Genomic DNA, 25,370 nt, shown 5'->3' with positions numbered 1-25,370 from the left:
CGCGTGGGTATTGCCCCTGGGGTGCCTTCACGCTCGTGAGTTAAGAGAGGATTCCACGGGCCGGACCGTCCCTGCGCGGGCGGGCCCCTGGTGGGGAGACCCCACGAGAGTTCCCAGGAGGAAACTGGGAACTGGGTTTTACCTTTTTATTGTCGTCCGAGCATCTCTGTTTCGCGGAGGTCCTCCACCGCCTTCTCTCCGCGCATCACTGCTCCCTACCCGGTCCGCCTGCCAACGGCGCTAAGCCCCGCCCGCCCGCCCTGCGCGCCTCGCCACGCATATGCCGTCACTCTCGGCGGGCGATAGGCCGGGGTGGGGGTGCCAGGCTTTTGGTGACTAGATAAGAGGGAGGGATCGGATGCTGCCCAGAGGCCACGACCCATTCACAGGTCGGCCCCTTTCTATGGTAGTCCTCTGCCTACCATGGCGACCACGGGTGACGAAGGTGACAGAGAATCAGGGTATGATTTTGGAGAAGGAGCCTGAGAAACGCCTACTACACAAATTACCCACTATCAACCCTGGGAGGTAGTGACGAAAGCTTGCAAAACCCTGTAAGTGGAAGGATTGCACTTTAAATCCTTTAAGGCAGTGGTTCTCAACCTGTGGGTCGCAACCCCTTTGGGGGTCAAACGACCATTTCACAGGGGTCGCCTAAGACCATCGGAAAACACATATATAATTACATATTGTTTTGTGGTTAATCACTATGCTTTATGTTCAATTTGTAACAATGAAATTGGGGGTCACCACAACATGAGGAACTGTATTAAAGGGTCCCGGCGTTAGGAAGGTTGAGAACCACTGCTTTAAGGAGATATTCTATGGCTAGAGGTGAAATTTTCAGACCTGCGCAAGAGGGACCAGTGAAAGCATTTACCAAGAATGTTTTCATTAATCAAGAACTAAAGTCGGAGGTTCCAAGATAATCAGATACAGTCATAGTTCAGACCATAAAGGATGCCCACTGGCTTAATCCCATGACCCACAGCCAGCAACTGTGAACCAAAATCTGAACCCCATTGGTGATGGGGATCAGGGATTGCAACTATTCCCCACGAAGGAGGAATTCCCAGTAAGTCCGGGACATAAAAAAAAAAAAGCACACACAAAAAAACCCAAAACACTTGAAAACAATATGCTTCATAGATTTAAGAAACTGCTCCTAGATAATACCAGGTCAAAAAAAGAAAAGTCATAATAGGAATTTAAACGTTAAGTAGAAATAAATTATAATGAAAACATCTATACTATCTTCCAAAATATGAGATACAGTGAAAATGGCATTAAATGTTGATATTAGAAAAAAGGCTAACAAATTAATGAACAAAGTGTGCAATGTAAGTTAGAAAAAGAAAAATGCAGACACACCATGAAGGATAAAATCTTATATCTCAAGAGATGCAGAAAAAGCATTTGACAAAATTGTATATTTATGATTAAAATTCTCAACAAAATGGGTATACTAGGGAATATACCTCAACATAAAAAAGGCCATATGACAAGCCCACAGCTAACATTGTACTCAACAGTGAAAAATGAACGCTTTCTCTGTAACATCAGGATTAAGACACAGGTGCCCACTCTCACCACTTATATTCAACATAGTATGAGAAATCCTGGAGAGAGTAACTAGACAAGAAATAAAAGGCAACCAAAATCGGATAGGAAGTAAAACTCTCACTATTGTAGATGACATATTATATATTAGAAAATCCAAAAGACTCCACCAAAAACAAAATTAATTGACTTCAGTGAAGTTGATGGCTATAAAATCAGTATACACAAATCTGTTATGTTTCTTCACACTAATAATGAACCAGCAGAAAGACAAATTGCAAAAGCAATCCCATAAAATACCTATAAATAAATTTAACCGAGATAAAAGACCTGCAAACTGTAAGACATTGATAAAAATTAAAAACACAAAGTAACAATATCCCATGCTCATGGATTGAAGAATTAATACTGTTAAAAAACCTGTATTACCCAAAGCAATCTACAGATTCAATGCAATGCTTATAACAATTCTATTTTTTCACAAAAATAGAACAATCCTAAATTCTTTATGGAACTACATAAGACCCTCAAATAGCCAAAACAAGATTGAGATTGAGAGCAAAGAACAAAGTTAGAGGCATCATGCTTCCTGATTTCAACCTACATTACAAAGCTACAGTAATCCAAATGGTATGGTATTAGCATAAGACCAGAGAAATATATCAATGGAACAGAATAGAAAGTCCAGAAATAAACACATGCATACACGGTTAATTAAATTTATGACAAAGGAACCAATAAAACAATGGGGGAAAGGCAGTTTTTAATAAATGGTACTGTAAAAAGTGGACAGCCACCTAAAAAAGAACTAAACTAGACCACTACCTTAAACCATATACAAAATTAACTCAAAGTGAATTAAATACATGAACGTAAGATCTGAAACCATAAAACTAGAAGGAAAAAGTGGTAAGCTCCTTGACACTGATTTCGGCAATGATATTTTGGATTTGACATCAAAAGCAAAGGCAACAACATCAAAACTAAACAAGTGGGATTACATCAAACTAAAAAGCTTTTGCACAGCAAAAATAACCATCAACAAAATGGAAAAACAACCTGTCAAATAGGAGAAAATACAGGGTGTCCCCCAAAAATGTATATACACTTTAACAGCTGGTAGCTCAATTAATGTTTCTTTTCAGATTTAACCCATTGGCATTATTATAATTATTCAAAATGTGTATACATTTTTGGGACACCCTATATTTGTAAGTCATCTGTTAGGGATTAATATCCAAAATATATAAAGAACTCATACAACTCAATAGCAAAAAAAAAAAAATCCATTTAAAAAATATACTAAGAATCTGAAGACATTTTTCTAAAGAAGACATACAGGTGGCCTACAGCTACACTAAATGAATGGCGCTCAACATCACTAATCAGGGAAAGGCAAATCAAAACCACAGTGAAATATCACCTCTTACCTGGTAGAATGGCTATTATCAAAAACACAAGAAATAACACGTTTTAACGAGAAAGTAGGGAAAAAGGAACTCTTGCACACTTGCTGGGATTGTAAATTGGCGCAGCCATTATGGAAAAGAGTACAAAGTTTACTCAAATAATTAATAACAGAACTCATACCATAAAACAATTCCACAGGACGATGCCCAACCAACAGAGCCACACCTGCCAAGGCTAAGGAAAGCTTTTAAAGATAATATTCACAGTAACTAATATTCACAATGACTTTCTTCAGGAAGATGTGTTAAGTGGGGATTTGGTTACTAAAGCTTTGTCTTTGTCTATAGTCCCTTAAGAGCTGTTTTAATATTACCAGCTGGCCCTAGCCGGTTTGGCTCAGTGGATAGAGCGTCAGCCTGCGGACTGAAAGGTCCTGGGTTCGATTCCGGTCAAGGGCACGTGCCCGGGTTGAGGGCTCGATCCCCAGTGGGGGACTTGGAGGAGGCAGCCAATCCATGATTCTTTCTCATCATGGATGTTTCTATCTCTCTCTCCCTCTTCCTTCCTCTCTAAAATCAATAAAAATGTATTTAAAAACACACACACAAATGTATTATTCCACTTCCAAGTAGTAAAAAGCATACTTGTACAATGTTTATATATATATATATATATATATATATATATATATATATATATATATAACCAGCTGGAATGAAGACAGAAGATCCAGAGATATAAAAAGAATCCACCATTGAGAAAATGAAATTCAAGAAGAGTAAATATGATTCCTTGTATTTAAGTTCAAACAACTGCTTTCAGTTAAGCATAAATGGGGAAGGACTGGTTTAATAAGACCTCTAATGATAAAAGCCCTGAGAGCTATTGTCAATTGCCCATAAGCATGTTTCTCTCGTTTTAAAAACTGCAAAGGGTATCTTAAATTGCATTTTCAAAATATGCTGTCTGTAAACACCCCATTTTGTAATAGCCAGATAATATGTTCTAAAAGGGAACACTGGTAAGTTCAAAGAGGCCCACAGAAGAGATAAGAACCACGGCATATAAAAAACCAAGGGTATTTAACCTGTAGAAGCAGAAATTCACAGGGGAACCCAAGTAGGAGTTTTTTTCCAAATGTTTAAAATGGGGGCCACATATTTAAATTCCTGTAAGACCAGATAAATTAATGATGTGGACTTGGCGTAGTGCATATGTGTATATCATATGCCACAACTCAGCCTCAACTGTTTGCCATTCAAAATGCCAGCCCAGCATCAACAAAACTTCACATTTTAACAAGATTATACAATTCCTAAAGAAATCTCAATTTTAAAACGTTAACTTAAGTTTTAGTTTTAAAATTAAACCTACGGGTTCTGGAACCAATTCCAATGTGGGGGTGTAGTTCCCCTACACCAGCGACACGCAATTCTCCGACACCAGCTAGGTGTCCTAACTTTCAACTCAATTCTGACACTATCTACCAAAGATAGCAAATTCCACAGTTTAGGTGCTCAGTCCTTCAAGACTGCTCTGTGATTCAGATGCCAATCACAACTCACTGACTACAGACTGGAGGTTCCCATGACTTCCTCCTTAAACTTCAGGTGCCAATCGCAAGTTCCGGTTATTACCTGTACTTCTGAGCGACTAACTATAAACCAGAGATTTCCACGACCCCTTCCTAGGGTTCGAGTAATTTGCTAGCGTGGCTCGGGAAACCAGTTTACTCACTAGGTCACCAGCGTGTTACAGAGGATATTGAACGATACGAACCAACTGGGGGATGAAGACACAGGCAATGTCCTGATTAGAAGAACATCTATCCTCCTGGAGTTTGGGGATGGGTTCTGTAGACAAACCCCCTCCTTTTGGGGGTTTTATGGTCGCTTCATTACACAGGCCTCTCTAATTAACTCATTGGCTATTGGTGATTGGTTCAATCTCCAGCCAATTTTCCCTACCCGGAAAACAGGGGGTGGGACTAAGAGTTCCAACCCTCTACTCTGGATTGGTTCCCCTGACAACCCCATCTTCAGGTGCTTTCCCAAAATCATCGTATTAACATAAACCCAGCTGTGAGATAGAAAGGGGCTTGATTTGAATAACAAGACACCCATTTCACCTTTATGGCTCTGAAGCAGTTTTTCAGGAATTGAGATCAAGAGACCAAATATTATAACAAAAAATGCTCCCATTGCTCTTATCATTCAGGAAATTAGGTATTGTGAGTCAGGAACTGTGGATAGGACCAAACATAGGAAAAATATATTTGGGGTTATCTGAATGACCAAATATATATTTATTATAAATCACAATATTGCAAACCTTTTCTTAATCATCACTACATACAATATTTGAAAAATAGTCATTGTTCTTCATTGAGTACAGAGGCTCATCTGCTTTAGAAGGTCATTTATAAGTGGAATATTTTTACCTTAAAAAATGAGTACAGACAGACCTAGCCGGTTGCTCAGTGGTTAGAGTGTTGGCCCTTGGATTGAAAGGTCTCAGGTTTGATTCCTGGTCAAGGGCACATACATCAGTTGCAGGCTCGATCCCTGGTCTGGTCGGGCAACCAATCCATGTGTGAGAGGCAACCAATCCATGTGTCTCTCTCACATAGATGTTTCTCCCCCTCCCTCCCACTCTCTCTAAAAATCAATGGAAAAAATATTCTCGGGTGAGGATTAACAAAAAACACAAATGAGTAAAATTTTTAATGTCTTTGTAAAATATACATTATGACTATGAAACAAGCAAACAAAAAAAGGTAGGTAGGTAGGTAGGGGCGGGACCACGGGAAGGGAAAGTAAAACCCAAAAACCCAACTAGGAGGAGTTACTAAGACACCCCAACTAGGTGGGGAAGGAAGGGTGCACGGGAGAGGAATGAACTTTAAAATGTATGGATATTGCTTAGACTGGCAGCTTGCAGATAACCACTCAGAAACTAACAAGCATACACATAAAAAAGCGCAAGTGGCTTCCTCTCTCCCCTTCCCAGTCACAGAGCACAATGGATACCTGGAATTCCTGTTGTGAGGGAGCACATCCCTGTGCCCACATGGCTTATGGCCTTGTGGGACTCTATACATGGACTATTTAATTAGCTTGGATGCACTCACTGAATTTTGCTCCCGCTAAAATTTTGCTCCTGTTTTTGTCTGCAACTTCATTCTTCGATTTTGGTGAGACAACGAACTCGGACTCAGATATCCACATTTTGGTTTCAAATACACAAAAATATACACAGCAAAATAAAGTATTATAAAGTAAATACCATTATAAGGCAAACACGACTTTCTCCCATAAGTCCTCACACGCCTCTTCCCAAGCCCTCCTTCCTCCCTGCTTGAGACAACCACTCACCTGACTTCTATTTGTCTGAAATGTCTCACAGCCTGAAATGAAGATTGTCAAGGCTGCATGTAATGTTCTAATTAAGTATTTTCTTTCAGCATTTAAAGAGATCATGGTGTCTTCTGGCTTGCCATTGTCTCTATTGTGAAGTTAGCCTTGTTGCTTTGGAGTGATTTTCTTCCTATTTACCCTGTGTGGCATTCATTGAGCTTCTTGAAACTCTGGCCTGGTGTCTTTTATTAGTCTTGGAAATTTTTTATATTAGATTTTCAAATATTACTCTGTCCAATTCTTTTTGTTCTCCTGCTCTGGGTTTCAAGTACACAAGTTAAATATTAACATTATATCCCCTATGTCTCTTATGCTGTTTATTTTATTTTTTGTATTTTCCAACCTTTTACCTCTCTGTACTTAATTCTAGGCGGTTTCTTCACAACATTTCAGCTGTGTCCTGTCTGCTATAAAATCCATCCACTAACTCCTTAAATTTATTGGTAAGTTTTAGAATTAATGCTTGATTTTCTTTTACGGTTTTTAATTTTTTGATGAATTTCTCGATCTTAAACATGTTAGGTTTCCTAGAAGCAGAGCCTGGGCTTGGAATTCTTGTGAAACTGCTATTATTAGGGGTAGAAATGGAATATTGGGGACCAGCTACAATTATAAGAAATATGAAACAATCTTCTCCAGCTCTTGCATGACTCGGTTAATTTCTCTTTTAAAAAATGAACAAAAAATAGGGGGGAAAAAAAGAAATATTAATCATGCTCTGTTAACTGTGATGGTTCTGTTCTGATTAGAAAAAGCCCATTCTAACCTGAGTTGTAAGCCCTGGGACATGGGAGCTAACATCCCAATGCAATGGAAAGATTTACAACCTGGTGGCTGAAACAATCTAGTCCCAGGGGCACCCGCTCTTTATAACCCCAAACCCCTATTGCCTGTAATCTGGTCCCGGGGTGCCCAGAGGCACCTGCTCTGTGCAAGGCCCCTCTCCCCCCAGCCTGCATGATTTATAACCTGTAATGATATTATACTGTGCCTACTTTCCCGTGCCTGTAATTCCTACTTTCCCACGTAATCTTTGTCCTTCTACTGAATATAAGCAGCTGGCTTATGGGGAGAGGCAGAGAAGATTTTTGTGGATCTATCAAAAGCTGTGCTCTCCCATACTGCCAGCATTATTGGAATAAACGCTCATATATGATTTAACCTTGTCTCTGCTTAATTGGCTCAAGTAGTGACAGGCAGCCCGGACCCCTTGGTTGTCCGGTTACCCTATTATTGAAGAAAGCTCTTAGATAAACTCTTATGGGCAGGAGGGAGAAATAGAATAGTGGAGACTAGCTATAGTTATAAGAAGTATTAATCACACTCCGTTAACCGTGATGGTTCGGTTCTGATTAAAGAAAGCATATTCTAACCTGGCTGGGAGTTGTACACCCCCGGGGATCTGGGAGTCAAGCTTGAATGCAGTCCATTCCCATCTGAGAACTGCCTATTATCATGGAAAGATTAACCATCTAGTTGCGGAAAGGAAACAATGGTGTCTGGGATGTGCCTGCCCTTTGCAAACCCCTAGCCCACATTGCCTGTAATCTGTAACTATTATACCCATTTTCATTCTTTTTGCCTTATTCCTTTTGTATATTCATTATTGTTCCCTTTGCCTACTTCTCCTGTAATTTTTGTCCTTCTACCCCATATAAGCAGCTGGCTTATGGTGGGAGAGGGAGATTTTCATGGATGACCTGCTGCTCTCCCATGCTGCTGGCATTATTGGAATAAATGCTCCTATATGATTCAACCCCATCTCTGCTCAATTGGCTCAAGTAGTGACAGGCACCACAGACCCACTGGTTGTCTGGTTTCAAATTTTGTAAGAGAAGGAGGAAGGGGCATGGGAGAAGCTCAAGGTGTTTATGTGGTTAAAGTCCTTACCCTGGTCCCATAGGATGAAACTCTGGAGCACACAATTGTCCTCCTTGAGGCAAGGATTGTGGGTGTGATTTAAATACTCCTGGATTAGTCAGTTACTGCCTTCGAGGGAGGAGAAGCGGGGGAGGAGTGGGGGGAGGGAAGGGAGTTCATGCTAACCTCCTAGGGCAGCAGTTCTCAACCTGTGGGTCGAGACTCCTTTGGGGGTCGAACGACCCTTTCACAGGGGTCGCCTAAGACCATCGGAAAACACATATATAATTACATATTGTTTTGTGATTAATCACTATGCTTTAATTATGTTCAATTTGTAACAATGAAATTGGGGATCACCACAATATGGGGAACTGTATTAAAGGGTCGTGGCATTAGGAAGGTTGAGAACCACTGTCCTAGGAGAGACGACCCCATCAAATGAGGACAGTTCTCCTGGCAATGGTAGGAGCAGTTAATACTTGGGGATGGGGATGGGGGTGGGGTAGAGTTGGAATGAGCAAATCCACCTAGTAAACAGAATCATGGTAGAGCACTACCAGTATATTAAGCATGTTCATGGTAAAGTGTGCAGCTGATTTTATATCTGGATCTGCCGAAGGTCTTTTTCTGTTGTCTATTATTTCTTTTGGTTTCAATCGATACCTTGTCTCCTTGTATGCTAGTTATTATTGAGTGCCAACACTGTATATAAAAATATTCAAAAAATATTTGAGGCCTACGATTTTCATTTTTCTCCAGAGAAGACCTGATTGCCTCTGGCAAGCTGCTGGGAATCTTGAATCATCTTAATCCAGTCAGGGACTGAGGTGATTCAGAGCTTAGCTCAGGGGTGGGCAAACTTTTTGACTCGAGGGCCACAATGGGTTCTTAAACTGGACCGGAGGGCCGGAACAAAAGCATGGATGGAGTGTTTGTGTGAACTAATATAAATTCAAAGTAAACATCATTACATAAAAGGGTACGGTCTTTTTTTAGTTTTATTCATTTCAAATGGCAGCAGATTTGGTTCACAATTTAGTTTGCCCACGGCTGGCTTAGCTTCAATGTTACTGAAGCCCATTCTTGGCCCTGTAATTCCTTTTTTTATATATATACTTTATTGATCTTTTTACAGAGAGGAAGGAAAAGGGATAGAGAGTTAGAAACATGGATGAGAGAGAAACATCGATCAGCTGCCTCCTGCACACTCCCTACTGGGGATGTGCCCGCAACCAAGGTACATCCCCCTGACTGGAATCTAACCCGGGACCCTTGAGTCCGCAGGCTGATGCTCCACTGAGCCAAACTGGCTAGGGCGGCCCTGTAATTCTTCATTACCTGGTGTTATGAGCTTAGCGACCCCCTCCACCCCCTTCATATGTTAAAGTCCTAACCCTTAGTATCTCAGAATGTGGCTGCCTTGGAAGACAGGTCCTTTAAAAAGTTAATTAAGTTAAAATAAGTCCATTGTGAGAGTTCTAATCAAATATGACTGGTGTCTTTATAAGAGGCAATTTGGTATGCATGCTATATATTTTTTTGCGTCTCTGTGCATAAATGAGATTGACATATATTTTTCTTTCTGTATATAGATAGTGCATTTGGCATCGAAATTATACTAGCATTAAAAGCAGTTGGGCAGATGTCATTTTCTATCTCTAAAAGTGTATAGGATTGTCATTAAAACTAGAATGTTCTTTGTTGACATTTTCTGAAAGCAGTGGTTCTCAACCTTCCTAATGCCGCGACCCTTTAATACAGTTCCTCATGTTGTGGTGACCCCCAACCATAAAATTATTGTCGTTGCTACTTCATAACTGTAATTTTGCTACTGTTATGAATCATAATGTAAATATCTGATATGCAGGATGGTCTTAGGCGACCCGTTGAAAGGGTCGTTCGACCCCCAAAGGGGTCGCGACCCACAGGTTGAGAACCGCTGTCTTAAAGTATGACTTAAATTTATTTGTTATAGGACTATTTAGATATTTTTTTATTACTGCAGGTATCAGTTTTGGAAAGTTGGAGAATCTTAAGATAGTATTTTATACAAGCTGCACATTAAAATCATTTGGGACCTTTAAATGATTCCAATTTGCCGAAACCGGTTTGGCTCAGTGGATAGAGCGTCGGCCTGCGGACTGAAGGGTCCCAGGTTCGATTCCGGTCGGGGGCATGTACCTGGGTTGCGGGCACATCCCCAGTGGGGGATGTGCAGGAGGCAGCTGGTCGATGTTTCTCTCTCATCGACGTTTCTAACTCTCTATCTCTCTCCCTTCCTCTCTGTAAAAAATCAATAAAATATATTAAAAAAAAAAAAAAAAAAAAAAAAAAAAAAAAAATAAATGATTCCAATTTAATCTGGGTATTAATTAGTGCTTTGTAAAAAAATTATTTTAATTTTTAAAAATATATCTTTAAATCGTTGTGGCTTTAATTTTATTCATTTATGTATTATACTAGAAGCCCGTTGCACGAAGATTCGCGCAATAGGCCTTCCTTCCCCTGGCTGCTGGCATCGGTTTTCCTCCAGCACCCAGGACCCAGGCCTTTGGTCCGGCCGCAGTGAAGAAGCCAAGACTCAAGGCTAGGCTTTTCCCCTCTGGCAGCCAAACCTCAAGGCTAGGCTTTGCAGTTGCAGCGGAGAAGCCAAGCCTTTTCAGTCTTCAGTCATCACTCTGGCCGGAGCCTTTAGCCTTCGCTCCACGCCTGTGTATGCAAATTAACCGCCATCTTTGTTGGGTTAATTTGCTAGTCCCTCTGATTGGCTGGTGGGTGTAGCGGAGTGACACCAATTTGCATGTTTCTCTTTTATTAGTGTAGATATTTAATACATATTTTTATTATATATTACATATAAATGAATATAATTACTGGTATATAATCAAAATTTTAATTAATGGAAGTCAAACACACTAAGATGTCACTTTTACCCTTTTCTCTCAGTCTCTTAGAAATCACCAATTTCATTAGGTTCACATTAATCTAGCCAGTGCTTTTTATTCAAATACAAGTGCATAATGCATATTTATACACACATACATTCTTATTCCCCATGTCATACAAAAAGGGAACATATTTTAACGGAAGTCACTGTCTGTGCACTTACTCTGAGGCTGCAACTATTCATGGGCCCAGTTATGAGAGCATGAACCCTTAATGTACAACTTTAGAAGAATTAAGATTTTAAAACAGAAACCTATAACTGGAATACACATACCCGTTTGATCAGGACAGTCACAGTTTGCACTTGTGTTCCTGGCATAATTATCAGTAGGAAGTCCCTCATATAACAGTAATTGTGGAAATGCTTAAAGACCTATAAAAGTCAAAAGAATTCATTCTTTAAGCCCTGTGACTGGTTTTGGAAAAAAGTGGTACTATGTAAATCGTCTGTGCCTACCAAGAATTAATTGCTACATTTTGTTTATATTTTAAATACATTATTGTAAGCTGCTGCTTTGGGGATGGATACTCAGTATGAAGACGTAGCAGGGAGCAAGATTTGAGAGCACTGGAAGGTTCTACATTAAATACATAGATATTTCTTCTATCATCTGCCACCATGTCTAAAATGTCTCTGTAGTCCAAACTCATTTGAGTTCTAATTTCTCCTTTAGTTCTCTATTAAACTGGACTAGTACCGCACAAACTATTAATGACATACCTGACCAGAAGGGAGCTGGCATTGGCATTTGGAAGTAAAGCCCCCAGGACAGGAGCAAGATGGAAGGAGGGGTTCCTAGTGCTCAACAAGAGGCTGAAAAGTCAAGCTCTGCTTAAGGCGACCATGGCAAATCTTAGTATCTTAAGCAACACCTGGCATTTGCACCTTTGTTTTCCTCAAGAGATAATTCTACCGTAGAAGTCATAAAAGCTTGAAAAAAATCAAATCTGTGTGGCCTGGCCAGTGTGGCTCAGTGAGTGAGCACTGACCTATGAACCAGGAGGTCATGGTTCGATTCCCTATCAGGGCACATGCACAAGGTGTGGCCTTGATCTCCAGTAGAGGGCATCCATCGATGTTTCTCTCTCATCATTGGTGTTTCTCTCTCTCTCTCTCTCTCTCCCTGTCCCTCTCCCCTCTTCTCTGAAATCAATATAAACATTTTTTTAAAAAGTAATGCAGAATCTCATAATCTGCATTTAAAAAAATAAAATGAAATAAAGACACATTTGTGTTAACTTTCTGATGCTGTGGCTTTTGTCCAAACACATACAATGATTAAACTAGGTTCAGGGGTGAGGTGAACATATGACCTCATTCCACAGGGCATTGTGCCCTTTTAGCGTCTTTCCACACAGATGAGGAAGGGCTGGGGCTGCAAGGTCATGCCTAACCTGGGCTTCAGATCTGGAACCAGTTCATGGGGAAAATGCAAGTGAAACCGCTGAAGCAATGCTGTAAAAAACAGGAACATTTCCATCCGAGCCAGCTGTTCTCCAAGACAGTGTCTTCGTCCTAAACAGAAAAAAAAAAACAACAGACATTGTCATCTTTTTAAAATCCAAAATGTATATCTAATACATTACAAAATGTATGTCTAAATTCCGGAAATCTGGAATTTAAAAAAAGTTACAAAAGGTTATTCTTACTAAAGAATTTCCTTAAACTCCAAAGAATAGAAGTTGGCTTTTCATCTCCCAGAATCCATTTCTTTACCTTCCTGGACTTTGTAAACTTATTAGTCCCTCCCCCACATCCCTTGCACGTTGCAACAGAGCCTGAGGTATGCCGTGAAAGATCTAATTTGAAGTGTGACATTTTGTTCTATAGATTCAAGAGAAGGTCATTTCATTTCAGATGACTCAATGTGTACCCTTCCCCAATTAAAGAGTTTCCAGTCCATCTCCCAAGGGTCTTGTGATCTGTGCACCTTTTCACTGCAGAAGCAGTATTTTTAGAAAAGAGATATAATAAACTAGGAGCCAAGAGAGCTCGATTCTTGTTTCACTTCAAATTATGAGTCATTCCCCTCCCTGGATCTGTTCCTCAAGCTACTTGTTACTGACCTTCTAGCTCTTGGAGTTTTGATTACAAGCCAAAAATCCACAGACAAAAATGTTTCAGAAGCCAGAGCTCTCACCAGTTTCTCTCTAGATACTCAATTAATGCTTGTTTATTTCTGAGTAGATATGGGTGTTAATGACCTCTAATTAAACTATTCTCTCCTGTAAGAATCAATGCTATGTTTTCAGAGTTGAAATATGTAATTCTACAACAGAGAGCTTCAGATTAAGATGTTATACTAATGCAATGGCCGGGTGCTCAGTGGTTAGAATGTCAACCCTCACACTGAAGGGTCATGGGTTCGATTTCTGTTCAAGGTTCGAAATTTGTGTGTATCTGGATTGCAGGTTCCGTCCCTGCCCCAGTCAGGGCGTGTGTGGAAGGCAACCAATTGATGTGTTTTTCTCACAGCAATATCACTGTCTCTCTCTCCCCTCCCTCCCTTCCACTCTCTAAAAAATCAACGGAGGAAAAAATACCCTCCGGCGAGGATTAACAACAACAGCAAAAATGTTATACTAATGAACCACCATTATACTTTGTCCTGAAGTTATGCCGCTGTGAAAGTTCACTTACCTAGGGAAAACGGAACCAAAGCTTCCTTCTTGGAAAAATATCCATTGCTGTCCAGAAATCGCTCCGGATAGAATATTTCTGGGTCTCTCCAGTACTTTTCATCAAAATGTACAGAATAAAGATTTGTGATTACTGTTGTGCCTTTAGGAATAGAATAACCACGTACAACTGCATCTTCAGAGGTTGCATGGAAAATCCCTAATGGCACTATATTACAGAATCGTAAAACTTCATGCAAAACTGCCTCAGTGTAAGGCATTTTGCATTTGTGGTCCCAAGAAGGCTTCCCATTGGGTCCCATAATCAAATCAATCTCTTTCTGAACTTGTCCTGTTAGAGAAGAAAGTGTTCGAGTTATTATGCAATGCTGAAAAAGTGCATCTAAAGTAATTTCCCTTTATGTAAACAAGGGATAACCTGTAGTAATAAGTAGGGCATGCGTCCACCCAGATGCAGATTTTTCATGATCTGGGAGTTTATTTAAATATATACCATATATCTTCTACTACAGTAATCAATGCTCTGGGTAACTTTGTTGTGAATAACACAGTAAAAGTAATAAAAATCAAACAAACCTAGAATTGGAATAACATCTCAGTCTCAGCAAGGAAAATAATAAAGCATAAAACTTGAATCAAAACAACCAGGGTTCAGGTCCCAGTTCTGCCACTTCCAGTGATTGAGCCTGGGCACGTCAGCCACTCAGCCTCCCTCATTTATAAAATAGGCATAATATAACCTGTCTCTAAGGTGTTCACATGAATTGAGATAATAGATTTGAAAACTTTGCCGGCTGGTGTGACTCAGTGGTTGACCGTGTACCTATGAACCAGGTTGCGGTTCGATTCCCAGTCAGGGCACATGCCTGGGTTGTGGATTTGATCTCAAGTGGGGGTCATGCAGGAGGCAGCGGATCAATGATTCTCTCTCATCATTGATGTTTCTATCTTTATCCCTCTCCCTTCTTTTCTGAAATCAATAAAAATCTATTTTTTTAAAAGGAAACTTTTTATAAGTATTAAATATTTTTCTTCTTGGCTAACACTGCAGGAGTTCCTAAATAAACTGCTTTGAACATGGCCAAAGACTCTAAAACATGTGTGAGTCCTAAATGTAAGTTCAGACCTTGAGATCGAGAGAGTCCTCACCTTGAATGTTAGGATAAAGTGCCATGAAAAGAATTGCCCATCGTAGCACATTGGTTGTAGTTTCAGTTCCAGCAATGATGAGTTCACCCACAGAGAAAATTAGGTTTTCTTTGGAGAAAGTAGATGATGGGTCATTTTTACCCTGATCCATCTCATCTAAATAAGCGTCAACAAAATGCTGAGGTAACTGAGGCTTTCTGTTGAGAGAAGCTTTTTCGATAAGCCTGGAGAGAAAATCATAGACCACAGCGGCATTTCTGAACAGCTGTTGATGTTTTCCAAAAGGTAAGAGGCCAATCCATGGGAAGGCATTATACAGGAAGACTGAGGCACTGGCAGCTAGCTCCACATTCTCACTAAATAGCTCAATCATGTGTTGGAAATCAGTGTCTTCGTAAGTGAATCGTTCTCCAAAAATAATCAGATTGGTTATGTTTGAAACAGCATTTGTTATTAACCCTAACAGCTAAAAAGGCTATGGAGAGCCGAAACCGGTTTGGCTCAGTGGATAGAGCGTCGGCCTGCGGACTGAAAGGTCCCAGGTTCGATTCCGGTCAAGGGCATGTACTTGGGTTGCGGGCACATCCCCAGTAGGGGGTGTGCAGGAGGCAGCTGATCGATGTTTCTCTCTCATCGATGTTTCTGACTCTCTATCTCTCTCCCTTCCTCTCTGTAAAAAATCAATAAAATATATTAAAAAGGCTATGGAGAAAAGAAAAAGAAAAAAAAAGATCGTTAGTCATTCTTCTCCAAATTATCTTTCTATAAAACTAAAACTAGACCCAGTGGATAAGAGCTGTTTCCTGCTACTCATTAACCACAGAATATTATAAACATAAAAAGCATCTGGGGATAGGCAGAAAAGACCTATAATTCTCCCATAACAAGAAACTGAACATTCTTGTGTAATTCAACCTGGGTGAAGTAGGCCCAGGTGGCTTTATTACCCATCTTTTACTATAAGTCTAATTTACAAAAGACAAATGACTGTACATTTTGTAGGCAAAATTCTATTTTGGACTAAACAAACATCTGGAAATCTTATTTCTAGAATTAGAAATTTTCTGCTTTATTAAGACTAGATTTTAGAATATACATTTCCTTCTGTTAAAGGTATATATTACCTAAGGTAACTCTGGCAAAGGCAAGGTAGCCTGAATGGGGTGCCCATGTAGTGAAAATAACTCAAGCCAAAAAGAGAGTACCATGGCGGAATGTTTGTGTCCCACAAAATTCATATGTTGAAGCCTAACCCCCAATGTAACAATATTAGGAGGTGGGGCCTTTGGGAGGTAATTAGGTCATGAGGGTAGAACCCTCCTGAATGGGATGGGTGCCCTTATAAGAAGGGATATGGGAAAAGGTGACTACTCTTGGCCATGTGAAGAGACAGAAAGAAAGCAGCTGTCTACCAGGCAGGAAGCAGGCCTTTTCCAGACACCAGGAAATCTGCTGGCACCTTGATTTCGACTTCCCTGCCTCCAGCTCTATGAGAATAAATGTTGTGTTTTGTTTTTTTAAAGAAAGTTTCAGGACTGACTTCCTTCCTCCCTCCTTTCCTTCCTTCCTTCCTTCCTTCCTTCCTTCCCTCCCCCCTCCTTCCCTCCCTCCCTCCCTCCCTTCCTCCTCATATATTTTTACTGATTTCAGAGAGGAATGGAGAGGGAGAGAGAGAGGAACATCAATGATGAGAGAGAATCCTTGGTTGGCTGCCTCTTGCACTACCCATAGTGGGGATAGAGTCCACAACCCAGGCATGTGCCCCTGACCGGAATCAAACCTGGGACCCTTCAGTCCGCAGCCTACGCTCTATCCACTGAGCCAAACCAGCTAAGGCCAAATGTTGTGTTATTTTAATCCTGGGGGGGGGAGGGGGAGAGAGAGAGAGAGAGAGAGAGAGAGAGAGAGAGAGAGAGAGAGACATTGACGGTCCACCACCAGAGCCACCTGCCAGGGCTAAATGTTGGTTAAGCCATTCGGTCTATGATATTTTTGTAATAGCAGCTCAAACTAAGACAGAGGGCAAACATGAAACTCAAACTTCTAATGTTGATATCTGTTGCCTCAAAATTTCTGAGTCTCCATATTATACTCTGCTGTTCTGATGTGGGTGCTATGGACTATTTTCCCTTTAACTATCAGGAAGAAAACAATGCCATAGCTGGTTTGGCTCAGTGGATAGAGCATCGGTCTACAGACTGAAGTGTCCCAGGTTCGATTCCGGTCAAGGGCACATGCCTGGGTTGTGGGCTTGATCCCCATAGGAGGTGTGCAGGAGGTAGCCAATCAACGATTCTCATCATTGATGCTTCTATCTCTCTCTCCCTCTCCCTTCCTCTCTAAAATCAATAAAAATATGTTTTTGAAAAGAAAAAAATAACATCTTTTTTTGCACATATATTTATGTAGCATGTACTTAACTCAAAATTTCATTCATAATTTGTACATCGGTATACCTATGATAAAAAATGTCATGTTCTCTTGTCTACATGAGGTACCTATGTAATCTACATTCCATTAACTTTTGTGCAACAATTTTTAATTTGGAGCTTATGATAAAGTTAGCCACCCATAATGGGGTCTTTAGTGCTGTGTAACGATCTTATATTTCTACATTTCATTTTCTTTCCGTACTCCCAGATGACTATTCATTCAACAAATACTCATTCAACATGTATTCATGAAGCACTTGCTATGCTCCAGGCAGTGTTCTAAATGTCACAGATATATCAGTGAACAAAAGAGGCAACAGATCCCTACTCTCGCGGACCTTACATACTCGTGAGGAGAGGCAAATGAACAAGTAAAGTATATAGCAAGGAAGCAGGCAGTGTGGCCAGGGAAAGCCCCACTGGGACGGTGACACAAGTAAAGACATGGAGATGACACGGTAAGTCAAGCAGATATCTGGGGAGAGATCACTGCTGGCAGAGGGGACAGCTGATCGAATGGAAGGCACTGGGATGACAGCAAACCGTGGGTAAAGGTATACATATGGGATATATGTTGAAGAAGGCACAGAGGAGCCTTGTTATAATCCTACACTGGCAACCTGTATGCTTGGGCAACGTGTTCCCCAACAGAGGACTAATGGTGGCTCTGATGTCTGTTTCAAGTTCAATGCATATGTATCTTAAAATAACATAGTTTTCTACTTATTTTCCTTTTACTGTCTTCTGAAAACCTTAAATGCTTATTTTATTATTACTGCTTTCTTTATAATAAAAATAGCACAAACTATAAATGTATAGCTTTGAAAAAAATATTTTTACCCCAAATATTATTCTGTTCACACCATCTTTCATTTTCATTATTTCTTTCAAGATCTTCTATTATAATTGTGGTATAATTTCTTCTTTACCTAATTATTTTTTTTTATTGATTGATTGATTTCAGAGACAGAGCAGGGAAGGAGGAAGGGAGAGAGAGAGAGAGAGAAAGAGGGAGAGAGAGAGAGAGAGAGAGAGAGAGAGAGAGAGAATGAATGAGAATGAGAAACATTGATTTGTTGTTCCATTTATTTATGCATTCATTAGTTGCTTCTTGTATGTGCCCTTACTAGGGATTGGATCTTTGCTTATCAGGACAATGCTATCTAACCAACTGAGCTACCTGCCTAATTTATTATTTAGACAATCATTGCAGAGGCTGGAAATTTGATTTTTATTTATATTACTACAGGCCCAGCGCACAAAATTCGTGCACTGGCGGGGGGGAGGGGCAGTCTCCTCAGCCCGGCCTGCCCCTTCTCACAGTCCAGGAGTCCTCAGGGGATGTCCTACTGATGGCTTAGGTCTGCTCCCCATGGTCTGGCCTCCCTCTGCCAGAGGCGACTGGCTAATCAGAGAAAGGCACCACCCCCACACCCCCCTCACTGCTGCTGCCTCTGGCCTCCCTCTGTAGGAGGTGACCCGGCAATCAGGGGAAGGCGACACCCCCATCACGCCTCTGCTGCTGCCACTGCCAGCTGTGAGGCTGCCTGAGCCTTGGCCTTCACAGCCACTGCAGCTTACCTGAACCTTGCCCAAACCTCATTGCCTGAACCTTGGGCCCTTGCAGTGGCAGCGGCCATCGGCGGCTTGCCTGAGCCAGGGGCCAGCCCTGGGGCAAGCGGCAGCAGCCACCAGCGGCTTGCCTGATCCTGGGGCCAGCCCTGGGCAAGTAGCAGTGGGCCATCGGCGGCTTGCCTGAGCCCAGGGCCAGCCTTGGGCAAGCGGCAGCCGCCATCAGGTCCCCAACATTGCAAGTCCCTGCCCACCCGCGCCTGCTGCGCACATAGCCTGCTGATCTGTCGTTACTGTGACGGCGTCCCGACCAATTTGCATATTACCCTATTATTAGATTGCTTTTAAGTATCATTATACTCTGGTCAGCAAACCGAGGCTCTCGAGCCACATGCGGCTCTTTGGCCCCTGGAGTGTGGCACTTCCACAAAATACCATATGCAGGCGCGCACGTCCAGTGCGATTGATACTTTGTGGCCCATGCGCAGAAGTCGGTTTTCGGCCTGGGCGAGTCTATTTTGAAGAAGTGGCGTTAGAAGAAGTGGGGGTACGTTTGCTGAGGTCAACCCCTCAGATTGAGGACGTTCTTAGCAAAGGCCAGTTTAGGAGTACCCTAATTAAGTTAATAACAATGTACCTACCTACATAGTTTAAGTTTAAAATATTTGGCTCTCAAAAGAAATTTCAATCGTTGTAGTGTTGATATTTGGCTCTGTTAACTAATGAGTTTGCCGACCACTGCTCTGGCCTAAGAATTTGGCCTTTAAAAAACTAGTGTTTTCTTTGCATTAGTTGATTTGCCTTGTGATATAATAGGTGGTTAATTTTTCTTTTTAATCAATGTCTTTTTAATCTATCTAAGCAAGTTACTATATAATTTACTTTAAAATTAAATGTGAAGGTCTCATTGAATTGGAGAATTTTGGACACATTACTGTTAAAACTCTTATACTATTATGTATCAAAACCATTGCATCTGACTTCAGCATTCTATTTTAGACTTTTTGTTGCTGCTTTCTTCTCAACAGTTCTGTTAGCATTTAGCCTTTTTCTGATGAATATGGACTCATCCAACACTGATCAACACTAAACCATATAAAATCCTAGTCCTTTACACAAATACGGCAATTCTTCCTTTACATAGCATACTGATTAGTGGCTAAGAAAGGCTGCTTCAGGTTCTATAATCTTATAAGCAAAATTATAGTAAAAATTATAAGTACCCAAGTACCCAAGACTGGCTTCAAAAGGCACTTTTAATTCCAGTATGCATGCACGTATGTGTATTCCTAATTTGTTTCACAAAATTTGCATAGATTAAGTGCTAATTCTTTAAAACATTATGTACAATATTTACTAGAACTGGATTACAACAGTAGAATTAGCTTGTACTGGTCTAAAATACAGGGGTGGGCAAAAGTAGGCTTACAGTTGTTCCTATGGAAAATAATACAATAATAAATAATCATAAGAGGATAAACTGTGGTTCACATACTCACAAATGTAAAACAAGTTCTGCCCACCCCTGTATGATTGAAATGGAGCCTGAAAGTCCTCAAATACTTGGTTTGTATACTAACTTGATGAATTAATACCTCCTATTAATCAGTACAATAGAATTCAAACTCTACGTGCTAAATTTACATAAAATAATAAATATGATTTAAAATAGTTTAGTAAATCACTAAATAGATAAAAATAAACATACCTCCCATTTTTGTCATCTTCTTGAATAATGGAAGGCATGGTCTGTCTGCAAAAATTTCGCTTTGATGAACAAGGCATTCCTTTACTACATCATAGCCATTTAGAACCACAGTGGATATACCTCCAAGATCTAAACTGAAGATCTTTGAGGAAGAAAAGAAAAACAATTAAATGGGAAAATGTTTGGAGAAAGATAACCACGGAAATTAACATGTACTAAGCAGCTCTCCTAGATTTGTCACTTCCCTGAAAATACAGGCACTTATTTACTACTCAACTGTAATGGATAGAGTGCCTTCTCGCTACAAGGCATATCACGCACACTATGATTTAATTATGCATTCGATGCCTGAAGACATAATTTTTCAAATGGAAAGAGTACCAGACTCAGAAGGCCTGGGTTCTAGCTTAAGCTTTGCCATATAGGACCATGTGCAGAACCCTTAACCTTCTGGGGCATCAGAGTTGCCATTGAAACTACGGTACTTGATTCAGATGCTCTTTTAAGATTCATTCCAACTCAAAACATTCAATGATATCTAGGAATTTCCTTTTACTTCCAAGATTTATGGAGAAGCATACCATCTACATATCATTTGTTACTCCAGACTTAGGTAGGAAAAGGGACTGTCAAAGGCATAACAGACAACTTTGAAGTATAAAATTCAAAGGAGTAAATTTGAAGATCTAATTGGCTTTTTGAATGATTCATGATTGGACAGTATCTCATCTAATAAGGAGAAAGGAGCTCCTAAGAGCTGTAGAAAAGGAAAAATTTTAAAGACAGCGTGAAAAGGAAATTATTAGCAAAGAATGCAGTTTCAGGCAAGGTCACTCTCCTAGGGGAAACAAAGACGTCTGTCCAGCACATTCTCTGACTAGTGCTGACCAGGTAATTTCAGGTTGACTGGTCAGAGGTTACATTCCTGGGGAGGTTGAAACTGCAGTTAACTTAAGTCCTGGTTTGCTGACATGGGGTTTAGCACAAGTGACTCCATGCTGTCTATTTTCAACAGCATTCACCACATAGGCACAGGTGATCATCCCTCAGCTAAGGGGAAGGCAAGACAGAATATCCATGCTATGCCTTGCTGGAGCTTCTCTTCTGCTTCACCTCAGGTTCACTTACAATGTCACACCTCTTATGCCCAGGCCCATAAGGGACTAGTCCAGTGTGAGAACAGTGCTACCTTATCAGTGGGATGCAAAGAATGCTTATCCCCATGCTCTCAGGAGTTGGCTGAGAGCTTTTTACCATTAAAATATTGAGTCAATGCCCTAACCGGTTTGGCTCAGTGGATAGAGAGTCGGCCTGTGGACCGAAAGGTCCCATGTTTGATTCTGGTCAAGGGCATGTACCTTGGTTGCGGGCACATCCCCAGTAGGAGGTGTACAAGAGGCAGCTGATCGATGTTTCTCTCTCATCAGTGTTTCTAACTCTCTATCCCTCTCCCTTCCTCTCTGTAAAATATCAATAAAATGTATTTTTTTAAAAAAAATTGAGTCAAACAGGCAGAGCTGAGTTAGCCATGGTTCACACTACTTTGGAAAAAATAACAAAAAGACCAAGAGTCTTGGCAAAGAATAAAATTCAGCAGAAGTAGTTACAGCAGCAATACTGATGGAAACCTCCAAATAGTAACAGAATCAACCAGCTGAGCAATGGCGTCTTTGGCTCAAGAATAGGCCCAGCTGAGCAATAGAGTTTTTGGCACAAGAATCAACCAGATGAGCAATGGCGTCTTTGGCACAAGAATAGGCCCTGCCAGCTGAGCAGTAGGTACATCTGGAACCTGGGGAAGGAGCATGGGCTGCCTGCCACAAGCAGTGGTATTAGTCAAAAGTGGCAGCGTAAGGGTTTCAGCTGAGCAAAGGTGGGACTTCTCCAGCTCCCGAAGCAGTCATGAAAAGGAAGGACTTACCCAGAGGGTAATTTTCGCAGCTATAAAGGAGAAACTCCTCTTCCTGTGTGTCTCTTCTACTCTCAATACTCTACTACACTTCTGACTGCATATAAGGATGAAACTTCAGCTCCTGGGTGCTGCCATCATCACCCCAATGTCCCGTTGGCTCAGTGCTGTGCAGCCCTTCCCTTTGGCTATCCCATCCCCCATCCTTCAATAAATTCAGTATTTCTTTATCCCTTCTGAGATGGCTATTTAACCTGCCTGTGTGCACCACCATGCTAACCTACCATGTTCACCTTTCAGTTACTATATAAATAAATTAATAAGTTGTCAATTCCGCTTGCCTTAAAGTAATTCCTTTAATGTCCCACGTGTATTACCTGAAAATAATCTGTAAAAACCACTTGTTTACCACTTTACTGGCCAGGGAATCCTTTTCAAAATTGAAATAAGATTAAAGTAACTGCAGAAACTTATATATTAAGAGTGAATCTCCAAGGAATTGGCAATTCTTGATGTAGTACATTTCTATTTAAGATTGCCTTTAAAATAAATGTATAAAACCTTAGGACTGGTTGTTTTCCTTTCAAAAACTATAAAGGAGAACTGAACTCACAGACTTCATAAAAGTAGACGTCACCTGAAGTGATTGTCAGTTCTCATAAGCGATTTCCAAGTCCATTTTTTTTCCTGCTGGCACACATCTCCAAATTATAAAGATAGTGCAAAAAAGAAGATTCCATTTACAAAGAAGCCCTATAAACAACTGTCTACAATCTCCCAAAAGTATAGGACAGTGATGGCAAACCTATGACATGCGTGTCAGAGGTGACACGCGAACTCATTTTTTGGGTTGATTTTTCTTTGTTAAATGGCATTTAAATATATAAAATAAATATCAAAAATATAAGTCTTTGTTTTACTATGGTTGCAAATATCAAAAAAATTTCTATATGTGACACGACACCAGAGTTAAGTTAGGGTTTTTCAAAATGCTGACACGCCGAACTCAAAAGGTTCGCCATCACTGGTATAGGAGATAAGTCTCCTTCCACTTCCAAAAATTTTTGTACAGTGTATAACTGTATCGTGTATTAACAACTTACAGTAACTTTGAGACATTGTCAGAATTGGGAAACACCTCTAAGATAATGGGAGATCTCTAGGGGCATTTCACCACTAAGATAAAGATCAAGTGCTGCTGTAGTTAAAAGTTAATGTTAGGTAGCATTTAACTTAAGTCTAAGGCAGAGTCAGGCAAACAGTGTCTACTCTTCAATGCACACATCTTTTTCATTTTTGTTCCGTTCTCTTTTTCCTCTATTTCTCTTGCATATTAAAAGAGCCTGATTTTACCACCTCCAATAAAAAGCCCTCTTTGTAAAGAACCATAGCTGTACCAGCAATAAAACCGTCTACTCATGCCAAATTTTAAATCCATTGAACCAAATCTATCCATCCCAAGATAAGTTTTCCGGCATGTTTCTAATTTAATTTGTAATTTATTATGAGACTTAGATGACTCCCTTCCAGAAAAGTATGTTCAGTACAAATATAGCATTCCTTTCAGTTCAAATCTTTATATATAAAAAACATTCCTATTCTGAAAGACACCATTTCAAAAAATTGGTTTTAAAATACGTTTGAGTCCTGGCTGGTGTGGCTTAGTTGGGAGTCATCCTGTGCACCAAAAGGTTGTGGGTTCAATTCCTGGGTTCACATGCCTGGGTTGAGGGTTTGATCCCCATGAGGCAGCCAATGGATGTTTTGCTCTCAGATTGATGTTTCTCTTTCTCTCCCTCTCCCTTCCTCTCTAAAAAACCAATTTAAAAATCTTTAAAAAATAAAATAAAATGTGTTTGAATTTGTAGGCCTAATAAATTGTTCTGCAATTAATAACCAAGAACATTTGAGTAGCACTTAACTGCTCTCAGCTATTATTTTTCTCATTGCACACATGAGGAAAAATTAAGATTCAAAGAAAGTAAAATTTTATCTGGTCTCATGCTCTCATATCTAATGATTTCTCTAGAATATTATGATGTTCTGTACTAACACAGCAGAGATCAAATATATTAATGGAAATACACTCAATTCTTGGAGAACTGGAGGGTATACAATAAAATCTAAGAATTGTATGTTTGCTTTTCCTCAGGCCAGCTTCCCGTTAGCAATATAAACCGTTAGTGAGCTGCAGAAACCTAGAATAATTCTTGTAAAACCTGGTTCAAATAAGGATTGAAGCCCCAAGGTGAAACACAGTTGCCAAACAGCCCTGCTGTGCTGTTCCCCCAAAGCCCTCGCCACAATTAGACTGATTTCCCCCCTCTTACTGGAATGGAACTCCCTGAGTGGGGCTGTGTTTGCCTCCCTCTCCTTTCACCCCTCGCACCCGGCAAGAGTCTGGTTTGTTGTTGCCCATAAATGAATGGACTCCAAACAAAACAGGTGAGCTGGCTCAGTGCCAGTGCTCTGAAACCTCTGCCTCCCTCCGGGTCAGGCGGGGACACTTCCCGACACAGGCTGGTGTGCTGGCCCTTTCCCCTGAGGGTGAGCAGCGGGCGGCTGTCTGCCAGCCACGGGGCATTTCTGGGGGCAGTTTCCTCCTCCGCAAAAGGGAGGCGCAGTGGGCTCCCCGCGGGCCCTTGTGAGTTTAAAGGATCCACAGTGGGAGGAGGCCGGCCCACAGCAGGCGCAGTCTCGGGTCTGCTGGGAGGATGGATGCTCCTGGCCTGTCAGCCCAATGATCGCCCTGCGCTGTACAGCTC

At 40.8% G+C, this 25,370-nt stretch overlaps 1 protein-coding gene and 1 long non-coding RNA gene across 2 annotated transcripts in view; both read right to left on the bottom strand.

Moving 5' to 3' along the window:
- Positions 1-12,328: 12,328 nt before the first annotated feature.
- Positions 12,329-19,211, bottom strand: LOC102430832 (vitamin D 25-hydroxylase). Its single transcript, XM_014456658.2, has 4 exons — positions 18,998-19,211; positions 14,985-15,443; positions 13,837-14,166; positions 12,329-12,711 (listed from the first exon to the last, which is right to left on the bottom strand). Exons 1-4 carry the CDS (start codon positions 19,209-19,211, stop codon positions 12,536-12,538), a joined length of 1,179 nt encoding a protein of 392 aa, XP_014312144.1. The 3' UTR covers positions 12,329-12,535.
- Positions 19,212-20,790: 1,579 nt separating this feature from the next.
- The window catches only part of LOC111826212, a 68,555-nt gene continuing 63,975 nt past the window's right edge, over positions 20,791-25,370 (bottom strand). Inside the window, exon 3 of the long non-coding RNA XR_002829494.1 lies at positions 20,791-20,838. This is a non-coding gene — a long non-coding RNA (uncharacterized LOC111826212). The remainder of the gene's footprint in view (positions 20,839-25,370) is intronic.

This window comes from Myotis lucifugus, unplaced genomic scaffold (assembly GCF_000147115.1).
Source record: "Myotis lucifugus unplaced genomic scaffold, Myoluc2.0 scaffold_61, whole genome shotgun sequence".
Classification (NCBI taxonomy): Eukaryota; Metazoa; Chordata; class Mammalia; order Chiroptera; family Vespertilionidae; genus Myotis; species Myotis lucifugus.
This window is presented reverse-complemented; position numbering and strand designations above follow the sequence as displayed.